General features: G+C 46.0%; 1 protein-coding gene across 1 annotated transcript; it reads left to right on the top strand.

Moving 5' to 3' along the window:
• The first annotated feature begins 4,737 nt into the window (after window positions 1-4,737).
• On the top strand, window positions 4,738-23,464 carry LOC121835348 (transmembrane protein 59-like). The gene is made up of 6 exons (XM_042289477.1): window positions 4,738-5,090; window positions 5,547-5,652; window positions 13,747-13,844; window positions 14,625-14,808; window positions 17,118-17,413; window positions 21,347-23,464. Exons 1-6 carry the CDS (start codon window positions 4,938-4,940, stop codon window positions 21,473-21,475), a joined length of 966 nt encoding a protein of 321 aa, XP_042145411.1. The 5' UTR covers window positions 4,738-4,937; the 3' UTR covers window positions 21,476-23,464.
• The last annotated feature ends 1,657 nt before the right edge of the window (window positions 23,465-25,121 follow it).

Genomic DNA, 25,121 nt, shown 5'->3' with positions numbered 1-25,121 from the left:
TTGGGCTTTATATCAGGCTTTATCTCAAGCGACCGAAGGTGACGAAGAGCAGGTGGTGTGGAGCGCATTCACATGACCCCCAGTGCAATTGTAATTGACCGAACGTGCTGTGCCTCGACCGCGACTATTATTAGCAAAAGGGCGAGGGTTTCGCTGCCGTACTTGCCCTCTCCCGGCGCCAAAGCCACCTGCGATAAATGTGTGCATGCTCCGTTTGTTTTTGGCAAAACAAACCCAGTACAACTGATGCCGTAAAATCCTCTAAAATTTTGGGGGGACACCCTGCTGATCGTTCAGCGAGTCATTTTCCAAGAGTCTCATGTCACTAAGCTAGGTGCGCAGTGTCTTCGTCGTGTGCACTTCGCTAGCCTGTCGATCTACCTTTTTGTATATTTTCTCGCATGGTTTGTGATGAGACCTTGTTTATGTTGGTATGAAGTTCTTTTATTCGTCTAAGATGCCTCAATATGAGGGCATTTGTTTCTTTTGGTCATTGTCTCGTATGTTATGAAATGGCATATTGTTTTTTGTTATCTTTTGTTATTCGTGCATGCTGTCTCATGCATGCCGTGTATGCTTGCTGTGCTCATTGCCCCACACTGTTGATCTTCAATGTACCTTTGTTATCAATAAATAAATAAATGAATAAAAAGCTGGAAGGTACGACCCTCGGTGAGAGTCACTGTTACTAGAAATATTTCTTCTTTTCCTTTTCACAGGTCGTCATGTCACCGACCTGCGCAGATTCCTTCATGCTGCTGACCACAAATGCCCAAACCAGCCGGGCGGTGAGTGATGAGCTTGTCTACCACAGTTTTCGACAGCTTTAAGAAATGCAGGATGGGGCAGGTCCCGGTATATTATTGGTATCGCCCCGCAGTCATTGAGGTCAAGGCGTCTGCCGACCACGTCACCGAGGGACTAGTCGCAAAGCAAGAAGCATGGACCTAACAAGACACGCTCTGTATTTTTGAAGGGACTCTGACTGGCTATTTACGCTCGCCGAGGTTTTTTTAATTGGAACATGACTTTTAAGAACCTAACTACACAGAACACAATTTGCGGCTTGAAATTCGTTTGCTTTTCACTCTGAAAACAGTCGGTCGAGAATCGGCCGGTTTCGGTCGCTCTCTCTTTTATGGTGAAGTGGCGTTCAAACTGTGTGCACCAAATATGTTCGATGTCGTGGGTCATCCAAGGTGGTGTTCTCAAACTTTACTCATATTAGTGCAAAGTTTGAAATTGCTTTTTCTGCAACACCAACTAAATCTATGGCTCAGTCCGTGGAAGGTTAAAGGGCAACTCCGGCCGAAACTCAAAATGAAATAAATTACTGGTATTGCTGTAGTGACACAAAATACGACCCCAGCCAAAATATTACGTCCGTGGGACGCCGCATTCTCAACTAATGCTGATAATAAAAATGCGACCCGCCGCGAGCCACTACTCCTTAGCGGGCGGACAGCGAATTTCCGATCGCTAAAGCAACATTGGGCCGTGACGGCAGAATCGTTCTCTTTTTTTCCTCCGGTCCGGGCGTTGCGCGGAGTGCGCTTGTTTGAGCCGCTACCACTGCTACTTTGGCTTGTGATTGGCGTGTTTAGCCATTGCTTTTATCTGTAGCCCGTGTAGCTTCGGTATGGCCTTTTGTTTATTTGCTTGTGAGGACTCCAAGACATTTTTTAGCGAGCGACTCGGTGCACCCAATACTGCCCAGCTGTTCCTCGAAAGATGCCGAGTGCAACTTGTAGCACTGTGGGCTGCTCAAACAACATGCCGCGCCACACGGAGGTGCTTTTTCACAAGTTTCCAACGCACCGGAAATTGGAGAAGGTGTGGATGAACGCTGCTTGACGAGTGGACTTTGAACTTCGGCTTTTACGCGCCAGAAGAAAAAAAACCCCAAAAAACAGACTTGTACAGCCCAGCACACGTGTGTTCGGGCGCCGCGGCCTGCGCCGGAGAGCCTCAAAGCTTCGTGTCTGGGACTGACCCGCAGCGCAAAAGTGAGAGGGCCCCCAGTACTGTACGTCACAGGCAGCACGGCATAGAGCAACGCCGCTCCATCTGCGGAGCCCCGATGACAATTTAGGCCTAGCGACGAGTACGGAAGACCGCACACACGGCGACAGCCGCCAAGTACGGCACCGAACGAGTTCACTCGTTTTCCAGTCGCTAGCTTTTGGGTATACAAGCGACGAGTACGGCATAGCGCATGCACGGCGGTGGGTGCCGAGTATGGCACTGTACAAGTTCACGGGTTTTCCAGTTGCTAGCTTTTGGGTATACGCAGTTAACTCTTGCTACATATGCTGGATAACTACCACGTATACAGAATTAAAACAAAATCAGCTTGCCTCCTATCTTTAGACGGCTAGCGCAAACAGAGGTAGGTGCCACTCGGTCTGAGTACTCGTTCAACGAGAACGATCCTGACGTCACGTTCACATAGCGGCTGATTTCCAGTGTTGCCGGGGCCTCGAGCGGCTAGTTTTGGTTTTGTTGGCAGCGCCCCAAACAAAACTTTGAGGCGTCGATATCTTTAAAACTGCGCGCATTAACGAGAAAAAAATTACACCTTGCAATTCAGGGACGCTGACTGCCCTAATAACAGTCATAATACCAAAATTGAAAGTATGGACCGGAGTTGCCCTTTAAACTAGAGAGACTGCGATCTGCGTGCTCGCAAAACCCACGAGACCAACTCGTGGAACCCAGTCTGAGAACCCCTGATCTAAGGCACAAATTTAATGGTAAATAACCCTCAGCCTTTCCGCTCTGGTGAAGAAAAACGAGCAGTGGAGCTCTAGCCTCTGTTCTCGGTGGTGGCTTTCCAGGCGAGCGATCTGCTCTTCTTTTGCAAGGGAATCTTAAGCGCTCGACGCAGTGGAACTTTAGACGATAGCGGCCTCGCGGCGGTTGCGGAACCATTCACGCTGCTGCGCACGTCGCCACTCGTTCCGTTCCCACTCTTCTTCCTCCGAAGGAATGTTGCCGCCACCTATGAGCGACGGCAGCTACGAGTTGTCTGGTTGCCTTGGCTGGAAAGGTTGCCGCGATCAATGAGCGACGGCGGCAAGCAGACAAGTGGCAAACACAACACTCTGGACAGCTACCGCCATCTATGAGTGAAGGCGGCAACCAGAGTGGTGTGTCGACACTTGTTTGGTACCTGACACGATCCTGAAGAAACCAACCCTTAACAGCTCCGCTGTAAAAAAAAAAAAAAAGTCAATCGGAAAAAAAAGAAAATATTGCACAGATTACAGGAGGCGTGTGTGCTCGTCATTCTCATTGTGGCGATGTACCGCGGGCTGGACAACGCAGTGGTGGTGCACGACAAACCTACGTTGTGAAGGACGTGGGGCGCACTTCGGAGCCGTCGTTAGTAGTGCCGGCCAATCGATCTTCAAGCGCAGAACGTGTCGAGTGGAAGGTATAGAAGTGCGAAACGATCGCACGACAGACAGTGCACGCAACTTCGTCACATGCTTCGCATGCCTGAGGGTCGGAGAAGAAAAACCGCGGTCGGGTCTATCCACGGGACTTGCAGCCACGAGTTTGCGTGCTCGTGTTTAATTTTCGAGCAGTTTAGTTGTTTTTTTTTTTGCTTAATTATGCGTGATATACGTGACTCTGCAGAAAAATATTGCTTGGGTAGTCTCCTCATACCGTATTCAATCGCCTGGCTAAATATTTAAAAAAAAAAACATTTTTGGGGTGTTTCAGTGTCTCTTGAAGCATTCACTGACTATGGTCTTTCTTGTTTGGCACCTGGAGATCACATTTCACCCGCGTCGTTTGTGCAGGAGCTGCGATCGGTGCACCGGGATGCCGCCTCGACAGAGAGAACCGGTGCAGACAAGTCCAGCTCCAGTCTTTCAACACTGCACTCCTTGGTGGAAGAGTTTGTCAGCACGTGCAGTTTCCACCTCTGGGCAGGCCTGCTGTGCTGATGCATTGTTCGAGGTCTCCAAACTGAACACCCGTCAAAGCTCTTGACCGAGTCAAAAACGACGTGTCTGTGGCTGTTTGTATTTCTGTGACACCCAGTGACCTGTGCGTTTGTGCGATGGAACTGCAACGATCATCAGGGGAGTGGTGGGAAGAAATCACTCATAGTGAATGCGACTGGTTAATTTACATTTTGATTTGCGCTACACATTTGTCACCCTCCGACATCCCGTGCCATTGCTTGTAAGCAAGCAAAAAGTCGGGGATGTGTTGCATGGGGTCATTTTTACGAGTTTCTTTAAGGGATATGTTTTACATGGATTCTGAAGAAACAAGTTGCCGGATTTAAGTGGCAGTGCAATAGTGTTGTATATAGAAAGGATCATGTTAAAAGTGTACAGGATTTGTTGTGTGTGTGCATCTTTTCCAGCGAGTTTTGAAGTGTATTATAAATAAAAACGTTGCAAGGAACCCTAGATGCCTCCTGTTTAATTCACGAACTAAATAAAAAAAAAAAAAGATTGCATATAAGTTTAATTATTTCGTCATCAGAAGAGAAAAAAAAAAAAAAAAGTAACATTGATGAATCCAGTGGATGAATCGAGGTAATTATTGCGCCCGTGGCAACAACAAATGGCGAGAGGTAAAATCCGTGCTCTTTTATATGCTTCCGTTCTTGCGCTAATTATTTTTTATTTTTAGAAAGCTGAACACCATGTCCCTCATATTATTTTTTTTTTTTTTTTATTATGAGGGTTTTATCGTGACAAAAGCTCCAATTACAGTTTCGTTTTGTCCGAGCCGACACCTAGGTGGCGACAGAGCTGGGCTGGCTGGGCTGCGATCATCTGATATAAGCATATAAGTTCTGCGGCTGTGAACTGCAGCTTGCGTAGACGAGATCGGGCTTGGTGCTTACGTGTTGTTAAGTGTTTTTGTTTTGCTTTTCCATGGATTGTTGAAGTGCCCGAGACGTATGAAAGATGTTCGTCAAGTGTACTAGGAACGCGTTCGCGCTGCTGGCGATTTCGGTCGCACTATGCTGCTCTGAGCCAGTCTCCCCAACGCCATCCGCTGAGGCGGACTCCTGCGAAGGTGCCTGCAACCGGACGTATCCGGAACACACGTACCCCGACGTAAGTACAGACGGCGCCGAAAGTTACGAGTACGTCCACACGCGACGACGAACCTCCGATATCAAACGTTGGGGCTGTTTCCGTTGTGTTTCAGTTGTCCTTGCTCGCACCTCAACGCTCGCGCTCACGCTCTTTATTTCCGATTTTCAAACGAGGTCATATGTGAACCTTTTCGTTTTGTTTTATGGTTTAAAACCGCGATGCCTTTTCGTGCCCACTAATTATCGACACGCACCGGTGACTACGCAGCTAGAACTAAACAGAAGAAATCTGAAAAAAGCACTGTCGTAACAAAGAGTGGTACGGAATCCACTGCACTTCTGCGACTTCTCGAAAACGGATTTAGTCACTACGGAGCGACGCAGCAAGCTGCAGAAACAGTCGGGTCTTTAAAAGAATTAAAAAAAGAAAAGATCGCTGGAAACATCTGTGTTCGCTTTCCGCTTTCTGTTGCAGGCGAAGCACCTCAACGCTTGCAAAAAAGGATGCAGTCTCTTCACAGAGTGCGGCTACAACGCCGTAGAAAACGACTGGAATGCCACACTCAAGGCCTGCCTTAATGGTAATCCCTTTGCTCAAGCTCTTTTTTTTTATTATTTATTTATTTTTATTTAGAAATACCGATGTTCGCGAGGATGTCGCTATAAAATGGGATCGCCTTGCCCGTACTGGCTGACACAGCTGGTGCATTTGTTTTTGTTCTTGTTTTGCAAACATAAGGTCACGTGAGCTTTGTTTTCACGAATAGTCGGTGCTTCCGCGCCTCAAAAAATGCGCGTAACATTTTTTTTTTTTGTAGTTCAGGGTTTAATGTGTATAAGGAATTTAACATTTTGTTAGAATTTTGGTAAGGGTAGAGGACAGTGAAGATCGTTTATGATGTGAACCTGCAGCTGCCATACATGTTCGACTGCGACTCATCGGTTAAACAGATGTTGCAGCCAATGGCAATGAACAAATACCGTTTCTGGGCATTGTTCTCGGGTTTGCTTGATAAGGCCGCGGGTCTTCCTTTTTTGGTTGTCGTTGGTTAAACCTTCGTACATGGAATTCTTTTTCTCCTGCAAGATAAGCCGGCACGAACATCAATAACAAAAAGTTTTGCTTTTATTTTAGAAGCCGGCAAAAGCTTTTTTTTACAATTTGGAGAGCCGTGAAGCTGCTAAATATTTTTCAGAAAAGCAAAATAAATTGAAACTTTGCTTTGTTAAAATGAAAAAAAAAAAAAAAAATAGAAGCCTGTTCTGGGCAATCTACGCCGCCACTTCGCAGACAATGCACACAGTGCTGCATAAATTGCCCAGAACAGGTTTGTTTTTGTTTTTTTGAACGGCGCAAATGCGTTCCTTGATTTTTTTTTTTTTTTACTGTAATATTACAGTGCAGTACACTGAGAACTCGGTTTTTATGGGCCGTCTAAAGTGTCTTAAAAGGATTAGTTCACATGCTCTGGTAGAAAGCAAATAGTAATAAAATAATTATTACATGACAATACATGGCTTGTGCATGACTTCATCTTGCCATACCAGTGGTCAGTCCTACTTGTTCTAGCTGAGAACAACAAATTCCGTAATACGAATTATGTGCTGTAGAAGGTATGCATGCAGCAGCAGGTTTCTTCACAATGGCTGTTGACGTGACATCAGTGCAAGCTATGTACAGAAAAGGAGTCCCCAAAAATATTTTTTTTTTTTTTACAACCCAAAAATAAACTATGCGTCTCCAGACACTTGGTCTCCAAGCAAATGTAGTGCCAGAGGTCTGGACCAGATGCCAAAGTTCTGGAGCTTTCCGTCACTTGGTTCAAAAGTCTATTTTTGGAAATTTTCAATGGTGAAACGGCGGCCGACGAGCTGAATGGCGTCTGCTACTGGAAACAGGCTCTGTTTTCGCATTGGAACTTACAAAATATCACTTGTTAATTTTTTTTTTTTTTGGGGGGGGGGGGGGGTTGTGTTGTTTATTAGTATTGTTGTAAAAACTTAGCTAGAAACATACTAAGGCTATCCAGCTCAGATGTGCGAGAGCCAATCTGTCTGGTAGCTGAAGTGCAAACTACAGAAATTGGGTTTGGGAACTGTAAAAGCGTAGAAATCTGGGCAAGTCGGTGGTGAAACGTGCGATAGGAGTCGCACATATTTTATACGATAGCAGCATTGCTGCACATAGCATTGAGACTGCCTCCACATGTTGAATTGGTGGATGGATAAGTTAGTGCCACGTTGAGCCTGAGTCATCATAATGTTTCATTGCCTCGCAGCAAATTGCGTGATAAACTTCCGAGAAAAAAATAAGAGCTATCATGTTTTGTGCGAAGCATACAAAGGGCAGTTGCCGATGGCTTGGCTACGAACAGATGTTCGGATGTAAATTTTACTCTGTGGTTAACATTTGGTTTTGCAGCTGTATGCGCTGCAGCACTGGTTCCGTCTGGTATCACGGTCCCAGCTGTGGCGAACTAGGATGGAAGCTTGCTTTCCATGCATTTAAATTTGTGATCTCGTAGCCTTGCCAAGACAAAAGCGGTCCTGGATTGTCGAAGGTTCGCGAAACATGTATCCGACATTGGATCCCATGACTTTGGCTTATTTCTTTATTTTGGCTTCGACTCAATATTGTCAAAGGCAAACCTTTGTGCTTAGTCGCTGCTGAAGTGGTTGCTCGTTCGAAAGCTACAGCTTAAGACTATCGTCTGCCTTTTCATTTGTCGTCTTTTGCCGCTGTGGCAGGTCGTAGGGTCACCTCCGTTGTGTTGCACAACATTCGCTTATGGGTGATTCCACGAGAGATTGAACCTGCATGTCCACTCAACTTTTTTATTTTTTCTGTTTCTTTTTTTTGTTAATGTGATGCACACACAAATGAATCACACAGAACAACTTTATATGTCAAAAAAGCGTTTTCACTACGAGAAAAAAAAAATGTTTTAAGATAGTACGATGACCCCGCTCCCACCGCGGACTGCAGTAGTTGCTAACTTTGCGGTCCTGTGAAAGGCAGGCGAAACCTAGTACGCCAAAAATGTTTCCCGTTTCATATGATGCACTAAAGTTTAAGTGAACTGCATGCAGTTTTCATGTGCTCTATAAACTAAAAAAAAAAAAAAAAATTCCAAACTTTAGATTAGGTGAAACAAATACACCAACTTTGAGGCCTTCTACCTTAATACGTATGCCATTAACGATAACCCTTATGTCCCAGCGACACGTGGAGGCCTCCATTTTGTTGCGCAAAGCTATGTGGCCTTTGTCGGCGACAGATGCGCTTTTGAAATAATGCTCATTGTGTTTTAGATCTGGCTTACTTCGTTGCAAGCTGTTTTAGCAAGTCTGGAATCAAAAGGTCCTCCTGCCGTGCCTCGTGCCGGTGACAGTTGGCAACATTGATCCTAGACAACAATGACATATCAACCCTGTCGCCCAGTGGTCCCGGTGCTGGGGTAACGCTGACAAGGTTTTATCAGAGGAATATTGGTGACTCCCTGGACGGGGCAAAGGGCTGATGTTTTCATTTTTTTGCCCCGATACCCTCAAGGTCATCCTGGTGATATTCTACACCGCCTGGTGATAGTTACAAAAATTAAAATGGTAAGCAAAGTGGCTTAGGAGGGTGAAGGGAGGAGCCATACTTTTCGGTTTTAGTTTCTAGGCTAGGTGGCGCAAGCAACCGCCCGTTGTAAAGGGTACCGCCGTTTGCATCTATCCATCGATACTGGCCACCAGCAAACCGAAAGTCGACCCTAAGGTCACCAACATGGATACCGCACAAAAACCATGGCAAGCCATTAGCAACTTCAGACTTGCCGTAAAATACCGCAAAGCGCCCACCATTAGCATTTCCCGAATTTGGGAATTCTGCAAATTATGCGTTAAGCACCCACTCCCTCCAAAATAACTCCATTGTGGCAGCCGCAAGACCGCCAGTTGCTTTGATGGGGATATCATGTGAAAATAAATGTGCTTTCTTTGATTCCGTTCACCCTGCCTTCAAAGCTCTTTATTGGCCGCCATTTTGGTTTTTACTGACTTGACCGGATAAGCGCCCATGTCTAGATTCGTCCAGTTGCCAGTGAAAGTGGGGTGGGCACTTGCTCGGTATTTTATTGTAATCCAAGGCACACAAAGGACAAGGTGGATACAGCTTATCATAACAAGATGGGGGAACTTTCTGGACAAATGGAGAGTAACCAAATCGATAATGTGCTTGGGGACACTGACAGCCCTCCCAAAAATATTTTTTTTTTTATTTTTTTGTTATGCAATTTATTATGGTGCTGGGCTACCCAATCAATATTTTTCTGGAGTCACATATATTTTTAATAAAGTAAGAAAATGCAACTGCTCAAAACTGAAACATGAGCACAGATAAAGGGGCACTAAAGAGGATTCTGCGATCGTCTCTTCTTTATCATAACTGATTCTACGGCCCTAAGCATCTCACAAATTCGAAAATTGCAATGGTGCAACGCCGATTTTTTTGTTTAAAAACACAGTGAAAGGTTGGGACACACCCCTTTCTGAGCAGAATTTTCCACTCGGGAAATGCAGGCCATACCCCAGCAGCGGTGTCGGCACCTTGACAATAAGTGCTCGACAGCCAATCACAAGCCGCCTCTCCGAAAGATGCGGCTTGCGATTGGCCAACGAGTGCCCGTAGTCGCCAAGCTGACACCGCTGCTGGGGTATGCCCCGCCCTTCCTGAGCTGAAATTTCTACTCAGAAAGGGTTGTGTCTCAACCTTTCATCACATTTTTAATAAGGAAATCGGCATCATGTGATTGTAATTTTTTAATTTCTAGGATGCCTAGAGCCCGTAGAATCGGATATGACCAAGAACAGACGATCGCAGAATCTTTTTTAGTGCCCCCCTTAATAGCTGCGACATGTGGACTGGGGGAAGAGGGAGAAAGTTGCCGGAAGTCACATGGCAACACCCGACTGCATTTTTTTTTTTTTTTTTTCTTGTGTGAAGCAGGCGAAAAACATGCAACTGTCAGGCACTTTGTGCTTGATGTCTTTGCATTGGTAGCAGCAATTTGGGTCAGTGTTTAGCACTTCAAAAACAAAAAAAGTGATGGAGATAATGAGTGCAAACCAGCATTTATTTTCTCCGAAATGTCACACGAACGTCGACGGAAAAACATAAAATTGCAACAACTCTTCCATCGAAGCTAGCCGCTTGGCGGGTTCGCCGGAGTCGTACCAAGCGACTCCGGTGAATCTGTTGGGATATTTGATGGAAGCGATGCACTGGACATACCACAGCGACGTTTTTCCGACAGATGGCCAGTGTGCTATCATCATAGCTAGCCTTTCAAATTAACCCAAGAGACTGACACCGAAGACAGCCTATGTATGATGCCTAAATTATGCAATTCACGCATTTGAAATTATAGCTCAGTTTACTGAGCTTATACAAACAATCCGGGATTCAGTGCCATTTCACCGCGTACCACAACTATCGTTTACAAGCTGAGACAGCCCAGTTTTTGAAAATTTCTGGCCGGCCAAATAGTTTAGATATGTTCCACTGGGTTTGTTGTTCCCGTACGTTCAACAACGCTCGTTTCAATCGGGAATGGCTGCCGGCGCGTACGACTAGCAGATGATTCTATATAGCACGCACATTAGGTTATCCTTAATTCTAAATAACCCTACATTTGGCGCGTCGTCGAGCTTTCAGCTTTTGTTTGTGTGCCACCACAACCGGCTAGTTAGGCCTAAAGGGTGAACGAGCCTCGGGTGTAGCACGTTCTTGAAGCCGTCCACGTCCACGCACACACTCGTCCAGTGGAGCACACAAACGTTAATTATACACACAAACTTGAGAACAGCACACGGCAAGAATGGCAGGTTCAGGTCGCAGAAGTGAGCGTTTTGCACGCTCCGACCAGCCCTAACGTCCGGGTTCCCGCATGGTTTTCTCGTGCAAGTGCTTCTGGGGTAACCACCGTCGTCAATGTGCGCTTGTCGACAACGCGAATGGAGAATGTTCCATTCCGTTGTGAACATCGCATTGCTCCCGATGACGGAGTACATACCCTGTTCGCAGCCAGCATTGGCCAACGCGATCGGGTGTGCTTGTCGAAGTTATGAAGTATAAACAACCCTTTAGTCCGCTTCGTCAAGCCTGCAATTCCAGTGATATGATGCCATGTTCAGAATTATGCAGTACACATACTTCCAATACTCTCTGCAACTTCTTTTTTTTTTTTTTTTTTTACAGCAGAGTTGGTAAGGGTTAGTTTCCCCAGGGTCGTGTATGCCAGCAAATAAATGTCGACACGACACTCCAGACAGCTACCGCCATCTATGAGCGACGGCGGCAACCAGACATTTGGCTTGCCGGTTGTCTGGTTGCTGCCATTGCTCATAGGTGGTGGCAACCTTTCCAGCCTTTCCACTCTGGCTTGCCGACTTGCGGCCTACCATTACTTCATTCCCATCATAGTACAGCTTCGCTGGTCTTCCTTCTTCACCGGAGTGGAAAGGCTGAAAGTCTCTTTTATTATTCTTCAATCGACATATTTGCGGCTTTTTAGAAGCCACAAAAAATGGGTTTTATATTCTTTTCTAATTTTAATATTGACTGTGTGCCTTCGATGACTCACGACTTTGATCATATTTGGTACGCGAGTCTGAACGGCACACGATCGTGAGGAAAAGAGCGAGCGCAACTCAAACCAGCCAGTTCTCGATCGGCGGTTTTCAGGAGGAAAAACATTTGAACCGCAAATTGTGTTTTGTGTAGCTGGGTTCTCGTATGTCATGTACAAGTAAAAACCTTGGCGAGCATAAATACCCTGTCAGTGTCCCGGTAAGGACTAATATGACCTAGTGTCCTAGTGTGTCCTGGATTTCGTGTCCCTGGTTCTTCCTGTGCCCCTGGCTTGAAGTTGCCATTGGCTTGCATTCCACATTGGTTACCTTTGCACTTAACTGCAGTATGTTTGTAATTATTTTTCCACTCTCTGTTATACCTGTAATTGCATTCCAGGTCTCTGTTCAGTATGGTTTCAGACCTTGGTTGGTAACATACTGTCATTGGAAAACAAGAAGACAAGCTAATGCATCAATTCTTTCTTGCTTTTGTGGCCATGACATTGTTAGAAGAGCCTCAGCCTTGGAACTGTTTCGCTAGCCACGGAAATGTCAACTTGCATGTGGCACATGAAACGTTGCATTGTTGCAGTTCGAACAATTGGATCAGATGTTTCCGGCACCAAAGAGCATCCTCTACATACGCAGTAGCCAGTCCTGCTTCAGCGAGAAATTGGATAATATTAGTACCCATACGAAAGTTATGAAGTTACCTGCACAAAGTTACAAAGTTATCTGTACAATGTTGCCAAAAATGTAACAGAGCTACCAAGTTACCCCTAAGTAAGTTACAGTTACCTATATGCAGACTTGTATGGTACTCATTACAAGTAATCAAATTATTCGTAATCAATTATTTTTTTAAGTAATAAAATGTCTGGAGTTGTAACCATTACTACTTTTTCAAACCCCATCCAATTTCCTGGCTTACGACGACTCTTAAACTTGGTCGCAACATTCCAAGCTAAAAATGGCTGCGGCATGTTCACATTATCAGCTTCTAAATGCTGGGAACCATAACGAATAAAACCATTGTTTTCGATCACTCTACGAATGGAAGTCGGGCTCTTTGTCCGGACAGTTCATGGAGTAGTTTGTCGGGTTACGAGTTGGGACTGTCAGGTTTTGAGTTCTCTAGAAAAGCCTTTCAGTGGGAAGTTTGGTGGTTAATGTAGAAACTTCGTCTTTATTAACTGTTCAATCCGAATCGTGCTCAAAGCAATCTACACTCGTCTGCCCCCAAGATAAGTAAATCCAGATAGTGTAAACGCTAAGGTGCGACAGAACATGTAAGCTCTTTGTCACATGCAAATTAAGTGTTTGGCATTCCACAAGACTGCACTTCTTTTGGCAGAAGTGGCGCCAGAAAGAGGGAGATGGTACTAACTTGAAGGCGAAAAACAAGCCACAATGAGTGCAAAATCAATGTCTCCGGAGCTGAATCTAAGTCGCAGTAGAGCTCACAGGATCTAGCATCCTCACTTCAAAAAATATTTGCGCTCGCTCCATGCCACGCCACCGTATAAAAAAGCCTCTATCCGGGAATCTGGAAAGGGTAGATAGAGACGATGAGCAGCCGGTGACTTTTACAATAGGCCCGTTATCAAACCTGGAAGAAACTCGTCAATGAGCTTTATGTGATATATTGGAATGGATCTCGTACTCACATTTATTTATATGTTTAGTTTTATCCAGATAGTTTTTGTTTTGTTTTTGAGATGTGAGCAATTTTATTTTTACAGAGTTCCTCGTTGTTTTAAGTGATAATGGCACGAAGCTTCTAAAGTAATTGAAAAAGTAATGATTATTTTTTAAGTAATGTCCAATTACTTTTTCTTCTAAGTAATCAAGTAATCTAATTGTTATGGCCACTCATGTCAGGTGATTGATTGCGTGGTAACTGGTTTTGAAGTTGGCAAGAATGAGGTTGACTACCACGAGATCGCAAATAGTTTCCTCCTGAAATGCCAAAAGGTGCCTTTTGTAGGCACTGAGGTTTTGAAATGCTTCATAAAATTGAGCCTTTTTTTAAATTTAATTTTATTGTTTGTTCGCAGAGTGTTCGACAGCCTACCCAGACAGTAACATCCACTATGCCTGCAACGGCGGGTGCCAGACGCAGTTCGACAAGGCCTGCAAGGAGAAGGACCAGAAGGTATGCGTGCAAATGCACTACTTGGCATAAGAGCAGCACTCGCCGATGTAGCCACAAGCCTTCAGCAAGCGCCGCTCATATACGGGCCAAGAATGAAGACGCGATACACACTGCTTAGAGACGCGTTGCAGGTATCGTACTTGTTCTAATTTGGAGAGCTTCGACCTTTAAAATCGAGAGTTTGAAATAAGCGATCCTTTGGGCTGCGGAGCGGCGACAGCAGCGCATATGTCAGTGAAGGCCTAAAAAGCTCGCAGCCCTCTTGGAGACACCGAGATAGTCCGAAAAAAATAAAATACTTTAGTGAAAAGATGTTGCAGAGGCCTTTCAGCGCCGTGAGCGATGCAGCTGAAGTGAGAGGACTGTAGACATGCGACGCAGAGGCGTGGCCTTGACAAAGACCCCACGACCCGGCTGAACCGAGAGGCAAAATAGACTCGGCAGCTGCCCTTTTTTAAACTTCCTTTCGATGCCGAATGTTGAGGTGGCTACAATAAGAAAGTATTTTATGTTTTAAAAACCTTATAGATAGGTAACGTACGGGAAAGAACGAAATGTTTATTGTAGCTCTCAAAATTTGTTGCACCAAGACTTCGAAGTTCATTTCATGGGCTGAATCGCTGCTCAAATGTGGCTTTGCATGAAGTTGGGTGTTCCTGTGTCGGGCCTGCCAATGTGACAGGATAGTCGTTCGCTTGCATGTCCTATGTCATCAGACTTTTCTTCACCGACGTTGCTCCTCGCCTTAGCTTGTCTCTCTCCCTCTCTCTTTCTTTCCAGGAGTCGGATGGATCTGGTCTCAGCCTCATCATGTTTGTCCAGCGGATCTACGAGACGGTGGTGTACCACTTCTGCCGCATTCTGCGGCGCACATTCCTTGCGGTCTACCTGCAGAAGGACACCGGGAACCTGGTTGTGGTGCGGGGCGAGATGAGACCCGTGGCTATTCTCGACCCTCATGCTGGTGCGTAGCAGAAAATGCAAAAAAAAGATTTGCTCCTTGCTCCGCAGACCGTTCAAATGATCGCCTTCTGCGTCCGTCTTTGTTTACTGGGCTCCGAAGCGTGCGTGCGCAATTACTTTCTTTGTCGAATGTGGGACACCGCACGTGCGTCCACAGCCGAGTGATTTGTCATTTTTTGCCCGGATGAGGAGCGCTGGAAAGGTATTAGTTCTCACCGGCTGTGTGCAGTGGTGCTGTCACTGGTGCGCAAATTCAAAATGTCTTGGCTGTGTGCAAGTACTAGCGCTAGGCACATGCTTCTTAAAGCCGTGCAAGCGTGCGCAGCTGCGCTCAACTACTGTCGGAACAGAGTATATCCACATCCCTGCTGTCGTTCGAAGGTGTGTCCGATTGTTTGGAGCGGTTAGAATTCAAATTACTTAGTCAGGCTTCCTCAGCAAATATACCATAGACCAGCGGCTGTGAGCTTGAAGCAATCATGAAAAAGGCAAAGATTTTTGTTTTTTAGAGGCTATAAACGACTCTGTTAATGTATCACAAATGCAAAAGCGCTGTTTTTTTTTTTTTTTTTTTTTTTTTTTTACATGGAAGTGGGAAAAAGTTTGAAATGTGTTTTTGCACTTGGAACAACACACCAAACACATATTAAAATACATTCATTTTTTTGTCACTGCCAAAAGTATAACAGAGAGGTAGTCAATAGCAATGGTAATCACTGCTCATGCAGCAATTATTGTTGCATACGATGCTTGAAACGATCCACCTACATAGGGAGTTCCACGATTGCCTTGATTTAGCAACATCATTAAAGGGGTGCAAAATCAAAATATATGGAAACCTTTTAGAAATGGGTGAAATATGACTTGTGATATCCGTAAACGACAATCGCACATTCGCATTTTGAGCGGATGGCTATATCCTTTGTTTCAAGCATCCGATTCTAGCAAGCACTTCGAAATCTGCCATCAAGGCGTACAGTGCGTCGTGGGAACTCTGTCACAGTGGTGACGTCGGGCTCCTCGGCACAGCAAAAGGCTAGCATGATCATGAGCGCTGCCACGCGGTGGCTTTTGCGTGTTACAATCTCGCGTTTTGGAGTGGCGGAGGACTGCGCTGCTGCACGACGGCCATTGTTATGTATTCATTTCGGCCTTTGTAGTTCGAGGTGCGTTTTACCGTGATCTACAAACTAGAGAGGACGAGGATTTCATCAATTGAGGGGACTCGGAAGATGTCAGTGAGGATGAGTAGTCACTCTCGCACATGGTGACGGACAGGCGATTCAGGCTAGAACCGTATGAACCAGCCGACAAAATCTGAAGGGGGTCAGGGTGGCCAAGAAGTGCCTCGCATTTAATAATGACTAGCCAGCCTGGAGGTATGCGCTATTAGGTGTTTTATTAACAGCATGCTCACTTGCCAGTTTGCTTCGCTTTTCGTGCGGTTTGCTGAGCTCTTCTGGCTTTTCTTTTCTTGGAAAAATGCAGTCTGCTCAACCCCTGGTAGCAGCCGAACATTCTCAGTAGGAAGACCCAGGCTCCTGAGGAGAGTGGGTCGCCTTTCATAATCCTCATCGCGAAAATCCTTACCATACAAGCAATCGGTCTTCACCGGCGCCCGAGAGACGACTGACACGCGAAACAGATTCACACGCTTCGAAATTTCTCATCGTTCGAAAACCATGGGCAGGCGTATGGCAGTTCAACACGCTGTTGACGCGGCCCTCTGCCGCGCAATAGCGTGACGTCCTGCACGGAAACGTGATGAATTAACACGGAAACGACTCGGTGGTACCAAAACAATCGCGCGCCCAGCTTAGCAGCGCAAATGCGTCATTGCGTTCATGGCTAGAGTATCTATATGAGTAAGTTGTATTGCCAAGGGTGGCACCACTGCGGGAGGAGCAAGACGTCACGATCCCCCAACAAAGCTTTGGCCCCCCAAATTACGAGATGCGAGTGGAAAATTGTTTTATTTGTTTTAAAATTACTTTTCTCGTGTTTACAAATAAGAGACTGATGTTGCGCAGGGGCTGATGCGAGGTGGTATTTAACTAAGCGATAAAATGAGCCCTATAATTTTGTTTCCGTACCCCTTTAAATTGCACCGTTGTTGGTTGCAGGAGCAACTATCAATCTCCACCTAAAGCGCTCGCAACCGTTCCAGTTGCGCCGTCGTTCCGCTGCCAAAGCGAAATTCGCTGGCTCTTGCTCTTCGTCCGTTGCCTTTTTGCGCCGTTTTACGTTAGGCTCTCGTGCCAACTAACCCAACTTTCCGTCTTTTGAAACGCGTCTCCACGTCCTTCCCAGGTGACTCTGAAGAGGAGCAGTCGGATCCGGAAACGTCTACGGCTGCGGTCCGCACACCAGAGCCGACGCCGGTGCTGAGTGCCAGCGGCAAGGACCAGGTAGCTGCCATCAGCCCGGAGGAGCCGACCACGATGTCATCGAGCTGGCTGGACTGCATCTCGCGCCAGTCGGGCATCCCGCAGTGGCTGCTCATGCTGGTCCTCTTCCTGGTGGTGGTCACCATGGTCTGGCTCTGCTGTGCCACCATGGTCCGCTCGCCCACGCCCCAGCAGCAGCCCCCACCCTACTCGGCACAGGTGGGTCTTTTTGTTCGGGGGAATGTGCTTGCATTGGTGACACGGCAAAAAGAAATTTAGATAGTAAAAAAAAAATACACAGGCTCGATGGTGCTGACAAAGGCCGGGGAGTATGTAACGTGTCTAGCACCCACCACGCTCCGTGTCTGGTTTGTGCTAGTTTTTGCATTGTGCACTGCTGATGTTGGTTTGGTGCGAGACCAGGCGAACGAGTGTGCTGCATCGGCGCTGCCTCGTACGGCTCTTGTGCGACATGTTTGAGGCGAGTGATTGCGCAGTACGACGTTGCACCGCTCTCGTTGGCACGATTTGCTGGGAGCGCTATGCTTCCAGAGTGGCTGTGCTAGGCGGCTCGGTGGCTATTACAGTATCTGACCAGCACCGCACAAACCCGGCTTCGAGCCCCGCTGGGGCTCAAACTTTGTACCTTTATATAGGACTTTTTGTAGCGCGACGCTCCCGGCGTGTCGCTCGTTTGCAACGGTAGTCTATGTCGATCGTTCGTGACACTCGTTCACGATGCTCATTCTTGACGACCGTTTGTAATGCTTGTTTGTGACAATTCTCATAGAAAACAACTCGTAAAACATGTCCTCCGCTAACCCTTTGACAGTCGAGATTTGTTTTTTTAGATATTTTTCCCAGTGTTCAGGTTTTGTTTGCAAAGGAATAGATACTATAAAAAAAGTCGGTGAACAAGTTCTTTTTTCTTGGTTGTCTAGTGGGAGCATGTACGGTGCTTGCGAGCTGTATAGGCTTAGAAGTATTAAATTAAAATATTGGAGAGCAAAAAGTTGTCTCCTCCCTTCCATTCCGTTTCATTTTGGCACTTCCGGTTCCAGAACATTCCAGTAGCTTTAGACTCCTAGTAGGAGGTACTCTACAAAGCGTCTTCATCAGATGATGAGCTCTCGTCTTCCGAATTGAATTCCTAAAAGCGTTGGGAAGTCTGAAACGGAAGAGCCAGAGTGGCCAGTATGCCAAGTGAGCATCATGTGTGAGGATTATTCGATTAGAAAGCTACAAATAGCTCGGCAAAGCAAAACACTCTTAAAATATAATGTTTATAGTTCGCCAAAGGCGGAACAAATGGCCACACCTCTTGCGGTGCAGGCAGTTTCACGTTTAGGCAGGCACCTTCAGATGTGTAATCTCTGACGTACATGTACGGCACCGACCGACAAAGGGTTAAAGGCAAGTGTGTTGTGTGTTTGTCTAGACAGAAGGAAGTTGGTAAACGTCTGGCATGTCCACTATAGATGAAAAATATAGCCAGTGCACTACCACTGTTTGGCCTGGGGTCTTTAAGGCGCATCATGCAGTAGTGATGCACGACCACGCGCCTGTACGACGCCCATGCTGATCGAAACTGGCAGACTCCCCACGACTGCAGACTTTGTTTTTTGTTTTCTTTAGAAACTATGGTACTTCGAAGCGCAAACAATTTTCGGTGGCGTCTTCGTTGCTTTCGTAAGCGAGTGTTCTGCACATAAAAGTTATTTTTGAGGTGTGTTTCACCAATACCACCTAAAACACAAGGCCTGCGTGTTTCCTCCTCCAAACGTCATCACTAGTAGATCCCCTCAGCGCCCCCTAAAAGTCAAATTTGGGGGTTTTACGTGCCAAACCTACGACGGGCATCTGGCACGCCCCAGCGGAGGACTGAGGATTAATTTCGACCACCTGGGGATCTTTTGACGTGCAACCGAAAGCTCGGTTACACGGCGCCTTCTCCGCAATAAGCCTCCGTCATATTGCGGGCACCTCGGTCGGGATTCGAACCCGCCACCTGGGGATCCGTAGGCCTGCGCTCTCGCCTCGGAGCCACCGAGGCGGCTTCAGCGCTCCCTAGGTAGCCCGGATGAGCTCCATCGCCTGCTCCATCGCCTGCTCCATCGCCTGCTCCATCGCCTGCTCCATCGCCTGCTCCATCGCCTGCTCCATCGCCTGCTCCATCGCCTGCTCCATCGCCTGCTCCATCGCCTGCTTCAGTGGTCGTGCTCAGAACAAGCTTACATTGCTAAGATCGGCAATCTTGATGGTGTCGCACGCACGTTGCACGTGAGCTGTGGTAGCTCGTTATTAGCTCGCGCTAAGCAGTCGCGCACGCAGCTGTGGCCGCCAGTAAAGGCGGCGTAATTCCTCCGGAAACCCACGAGAGCGGTGGCGAATGCCGATAAAGGACTCGGAGTCTACGTATGCAGACACTTTGCGAGCCCCGTTTCGTCACCCGAACAGCTGGAACAATTCATTACGGTCAGTCCGCTTGCAAAGCGGAATCCACTGATCGGTACTGCAACGACAATCAAATAACGAAGCACGCATGAACAAAAGTAGGGCAGTCTATTTAGCAGTCTCAATCGCCACTCAGGGGATCACACGAGTTTGGAGCGCATCTGGAAAGCGGAAGAAAGGCGTTTAGCTGCTCCAACTACGTCGTAAGAGGTTACTGTTGATCTGTTGCAGACTGCATTGTCGCAGTTTTTTACCTAAATAAGTGGTCATTAAAACGTGCACAAACAACATGTTAAGATTACCAGAGCAAGCGAACTAGCCGCTGCAGCAGAACAAAAACAAGAAAGTAACGAGAAAATGACCGTGCAAACATTTTCCGAACTTTGCAGGAAAGATGGGGTCTTCTTCTCGGACGAAAATAAAGAAAAATGGTGAACGGGTAGCAAACAACGGCGAATAAAACAAAACTTTAGCAGACGATGGAAAGATACAAATCACCCAGCCAAAAACTCCTTCTACGACAACGTTCATTGCGGCACATGGGGGGAAAAAATGAAAAGCAGCAGCTTAAAAAAAAGGAGCTTCTCTTCTTTTTTTTTTGTTTGTTTTAGCTTAATTTTAATGCTGCAGCAACTTAATTACTCACGTTTGTTCGGTCTTCGGGAAGCGGAAAAAGGGCTTTCTAACACATCGCAAAAACTTGTTTTTCCAGTGGTAGGCACCACATGACACGCCTGCCATCTCCAAGTATGCGCTGGTGTATGCCCGAAGGCAGCCGGTTGATCAACAAACGATAACCCATAGCAGATGTTCCGGCGCAGACAAATAAAATTCGAATATAAATGTGTAAGGAGCTTGCACATTTTAATATATTTAATAAATACCAAAAAGCACATATGAAGATTTTGATTCAGAAAATCAATCGAAGGCAAAAATAGGAGGTTATCGCAGTCCCAAAATTGCAACCTGAAAACCCTAACATCTTTCCCACGCGAAGAAGATGTCCTTCACTTGTGAGGAGGCACCAATTTTTTAACATTCAAAGTAACGAATACCCATGACAATTTTTTTTTCATTGGTCATCTCGCACGGAAATGGGCAAAACCAATGAGTAGCGGAGAATTCGTCTGCTAGCGGAGGCTTCGAGCTTATTAGGAACACTGCGAGCACTTTTTGCCCGCGCTCTGCGGGGCCCCTACTCTCGTCAAGCTCCGGGGTGTTTGCCGCTTGTGGCGGGTCGAGGATCTACTAACGAAACGTCATGCGCAGGCCTTGTCTTCTAGGTGGTATTAATTTAACCCCTTAAGTGCCACTTTTTTTTTTTTCTTAAAGTACCCAAAAAGTGCCATATTTTTTTTATTTAGAAGTTTTATTCCTCTAGTATTACAGATGAAATTTAAAAAGTTCATTACGCAAAAATCAGCGGCGGCGAAAAAAAATTTGCTAGCTAAAACGAGTGCTGCCATCTATGATCAGCACCGCAAATTACTCAGACAAACCTAGCTCGTCTGAGGAATTGATAGCTACCGAAAAAACCACTAGACAAGCTGAGCTCATCCATGGCATTTTTAGCCAGAAAGCAGCCGACGAGCTCGGCTCATCCAAGGCACTTAAAGGGTTAATGTCTTGAGACTGTTCAAAAACTTGCCTTTCTGTGTGTGTGCTTTTTTTTTTTTAATTTTTAATATTATTCTTCAGAAAATGGGAGTCAACGGAGACCTCGACTACCTCCTGATGTACGACCCGTCGGAGCAGATCAAGATCCAGCCGCCACAGGATCAAGAGGCCCCGCCCCTCCCGGTCAAGATACCGCTGAACCAGATATGAACATGACTGGCCGTTCGTCTCGAAACGCGCCCCCTGTTCCGACCATTTGCAATACCCCGATTTTTTCCAGAACCGCTCTTTTGGCCCCTGCCACCCCCTCACCGGCAAACAGGACAGCCAATGACGCTCTCCATTTTTTTTTTCGCTTCTCATGTTTAGTATTGCAGCACTCGAAAACCGTTGCAGTGGAATTTCCCGGGAGCAGTCCAGAGTGTTCACTCGCACCTGCTGACAGATAAATTAGTCCTGTGCAAGCAGGTTGCTTGGCAGTGCAGTTAGCTTGGTGCAGTATGGGCACTTGTTGCTGATGGGACGCGCGATTATCATCAACTTTTTGGATCGACATTTGTCACAGGGCAGATTGGATGAAAAGAGCTTAGAAATAATTACATAAATTACTTTTTTTTTTTATTTGACTGTTTCGGTAGATGTGGACTACTCCCCAGACATTCAAAAGTGCCATAGAAGTTATTTGGACGTTACTCTACTCATAATGTTTTTAGTTTTTCTAAATATACTAAATAATGTTTAAAAATCTCTTTTTTTTTAATGCTCTGACTAAAACTTGGAACATGTGTGGCCTGTAGCATGCTAGTTCTAGATTGTTGCCTTTCAATGACAGAGCAGTTTTGCCATCTTAAGGACTCGTTAAAACTTGCATTTTAATGATCTCATGTGACATTCCACAGGATGAACTTAGCGAACGATAGCTCAAATTGCCTTGGTGTTCTTTTACTGCGGATGACTCGGCACATACTGTTGCCTGCATTCGTACACACATGGCTTATTGGAATATATGTCATATCAAAATCAACTTCGTTCAGAGTAAAGCTAGCTTACTATAGATGAATGCACGGCATATGGTAGTGGTGCCTTTTAGCAGATTAGGTATGAATTACGTCGGGCTGCAATGTGGACAGTCACTTCATTGCCTGTTTGCACCTGCAAGCACATGCCAAGATTAGGGAAGTTAGCGCTGCTGCCGTGAATGGTTTTTGCGAGCAGCTGATCCTGCACTTCTAGTGCATTCACCGCGAACGAAGTACATAAACACATTTTGAAGGCCGGCCCATTGAATCCACGTCATTGGCAACACAGCCTTGCATCGCTGCGGCATGGATGTAATCGAAGCATCCATTTGTATAATGCACGATGACTGACTCAAATGTAGCACTTCAGGACTTTTTTCTTTTTTATCTTGGTTTGCTTTTATTTTTGATTTTTTTGTCTCTCTTTTTGTGCACATATGTGCTTGTGCAGTAACTTCAAAATATGAAGAAAGAAAAGTCTAAAAAAGTGTGCCCAGTTTAGGTTTGGGGATTTTAAGTTGTTGTGCTTGCTTTCAAAGCACCTTTTGCTGTGTGTGCTGTTTTGTAAAGTGAGTGTTTTGGTTTAGGGTATTGCCCTTCTTTTCTTTTTATTAGCTTTGTGTCGGTGGAAGTTTCCTTCGCTCCATAAGCAGAAAGTACTGCGCCGCTCTTGCCATCTAGTCGAGAGATGTTTAATGGCAGAGAAAGGCACTCTGCTTCGATGCCCAACAATGCATAGGTCCCCGTCTCGTGACACTGTAACCAGGCTTACTTCTGTGCGCATCTTCAGAAAGCATTGTTCCCAACGAGATCTTCTCCGGTCATCAGCAGAGAACTCTGCTGACTTGGTGCAGGATTTGCCATTTCTTGCAATCGCCCAGCAAAGCACTTTGCAGCGAGTTTAGCAATAGGGAATGTATAGTGGTGTTTAATTTCAGTTTCTTAGTAGGTTTGCCTAGGCAAAGTTTTTCTCTTATTTAATCCAGCAATACAGTAGTCAGCATTGAACCTAAATAAAGGTGTAACGACATTAGCACTTTCAATACACTTTGTACAGATGCTGTGCTTTCTGCTTTCTTTTTTTTTTTTTTTTTTTTTAAGGATATTTTTATGTGCATCGAAGTTATGTAGGTGTGCTGTGCTGTTGAATTGGTGAATAAAAATTGGATTTGAAATGGCATTGTTTGATTGAGCTGAACTTTATATTGTTTGAAGCATACTTTTTGCCCTGCTGACCAAACCTATCTACTGTGCCCCTTGTGGCAGTTGCTGTACCATTTGATCTCAACACTAAAGGTGACAGTAGTAACAAACACACCAAGGCATGCAATGAGTGTTTGTCCTTATGATGGCAAACAATTCGTGGATCGGTGCCAAGAATGCCGTCTTGGAGAAGGAGGTGTGGTTGCATATGCCATTCAAGAATACAGAACCCAATGCACGATTTTAGAAGTCTTGTTTGGGGTCGAGATGCAGCTTGTGGTGGCCTGTAGAAAGGGAAAAGCAGGCGGCTCTTCTGGCATGAGTGTCTAGATAAATGCCGGCTTGAGCCAGTCGGCGGCGACTTCTGTCGTGACTGTTCACGTGCACCGTGAATCTGCCTCGCTCAAAGATGAAGTGGGGACTGGTGTAAAGCACCTGAAGGGAACGACTGAAACCATTGACGCGTAGGAAAACGTAGTGACTGTTATGGAGATCCCGGTGGAAGAAAGGAGTCTTGTTCTGGTGAGCTCGCATGGGTGTTGCATGAATGTCGGAAAAAAGGTGAGTTAACCCCTTGCCTACTCATTTTTTTTTTTTCTTCAACGAATGTAGAGCAAAATTTTATTTTAAATGAGCAATTTGCAATAAAATAAGGCAAAAACAGTTTCTCGACTGCCAGGTGTCACATGTTGCTCTAAATTAGAACTTCTGGGTTGAGTTCCACTGACGTGCTGACGCAGAAGTTGATGGAATGCTTGCAGGACTCGCATCAGTCTTGTCACTCGCGTCACTTCAAATCAAACTATCGTCCGATGCCTAAAAACCGGAAAGGCTGAAGTATTTGTGATTACATATGCTGGAGCATTAATCCCTATCGAAAGGAAGGTTTTGTATCTCTTTGATGGCTAAAGCGGACCACCGCACCAAAGCCATGCTTTAGCATGAATGCTCGCAAGCGACTGCTTTTTTTTTTTGGCTAAATGGAGTGCTCTCTTTCTGTCAAACAGCGAAACAAACGAGCGAACTACCCAAGGTAAATGGAGCAATGGGGTGGTTTTGGGATGTGCCAGAGCGCGTGCTAAACAAGCGCCAAAACCGGAACGTGAGTCATGCTCGTGGTCGGCCTTTATGGTCTGTAAGGGGTGGCACGACTGGTACTTGTTATTAGTAGGCAACGGGTTAAGTCCTCTACTTAGGGCACAACGGCAGGGGCGATTGACACTGCGGGAAGGTGTAGTGGTGCGCCGTATACTGGATGGGATGTGGCGCAAGCGACATCTTCCTTTATGGCAGTGCGCAGCCCACAAGAACGATCGGCAGGGACGCAACCCATCATTCTGGGTTGGCGTGGGCCATGAAAGACGCCTTTAGATGCAGATGGAAGCGTTTGACTAAGCCGTTTGTCTTTGCGTGTTAGGCCGTAATTTTGAGATGCAGGACGCCGAGGACAGTTGTCGACTGTCGGAAAAGGGCCAACTCAAACTGTAGTCCACGATTTGTGACAATCTCTGCGGGAACTCCAAAGTAAGCAATCCAAATGGACAGTATCGTAGATTTGACTGTCCCAGCAGTTATGTCGACGATGGAAGCAGCTTGTGGCCAGCGCGTGAACCTGTTGACGACAACGAGAATGT

This window comes from Ixodes scapularis, unplaced genomic scaffold (genome assembly GCF_016920785.2).
Source record: "Ixodes scapularis isolate PalLabHiFi unplaced genomic scaffold, ASM1692078v2 PGA_scaffold12__126_contigs__length_90152505, whole genome shotgun sequence".
Taxonomy (NCBI): Eukaryota; Metazoa; Arthropoda; class Arachnida; order Ixodida; family Ixodidae; genus Ixodes; species Ixodes scapularis.
Note: the sequence above shows the minus strand (reverse complement) of the source record. Positions and strands in the feature narration are given on the sequence as shown.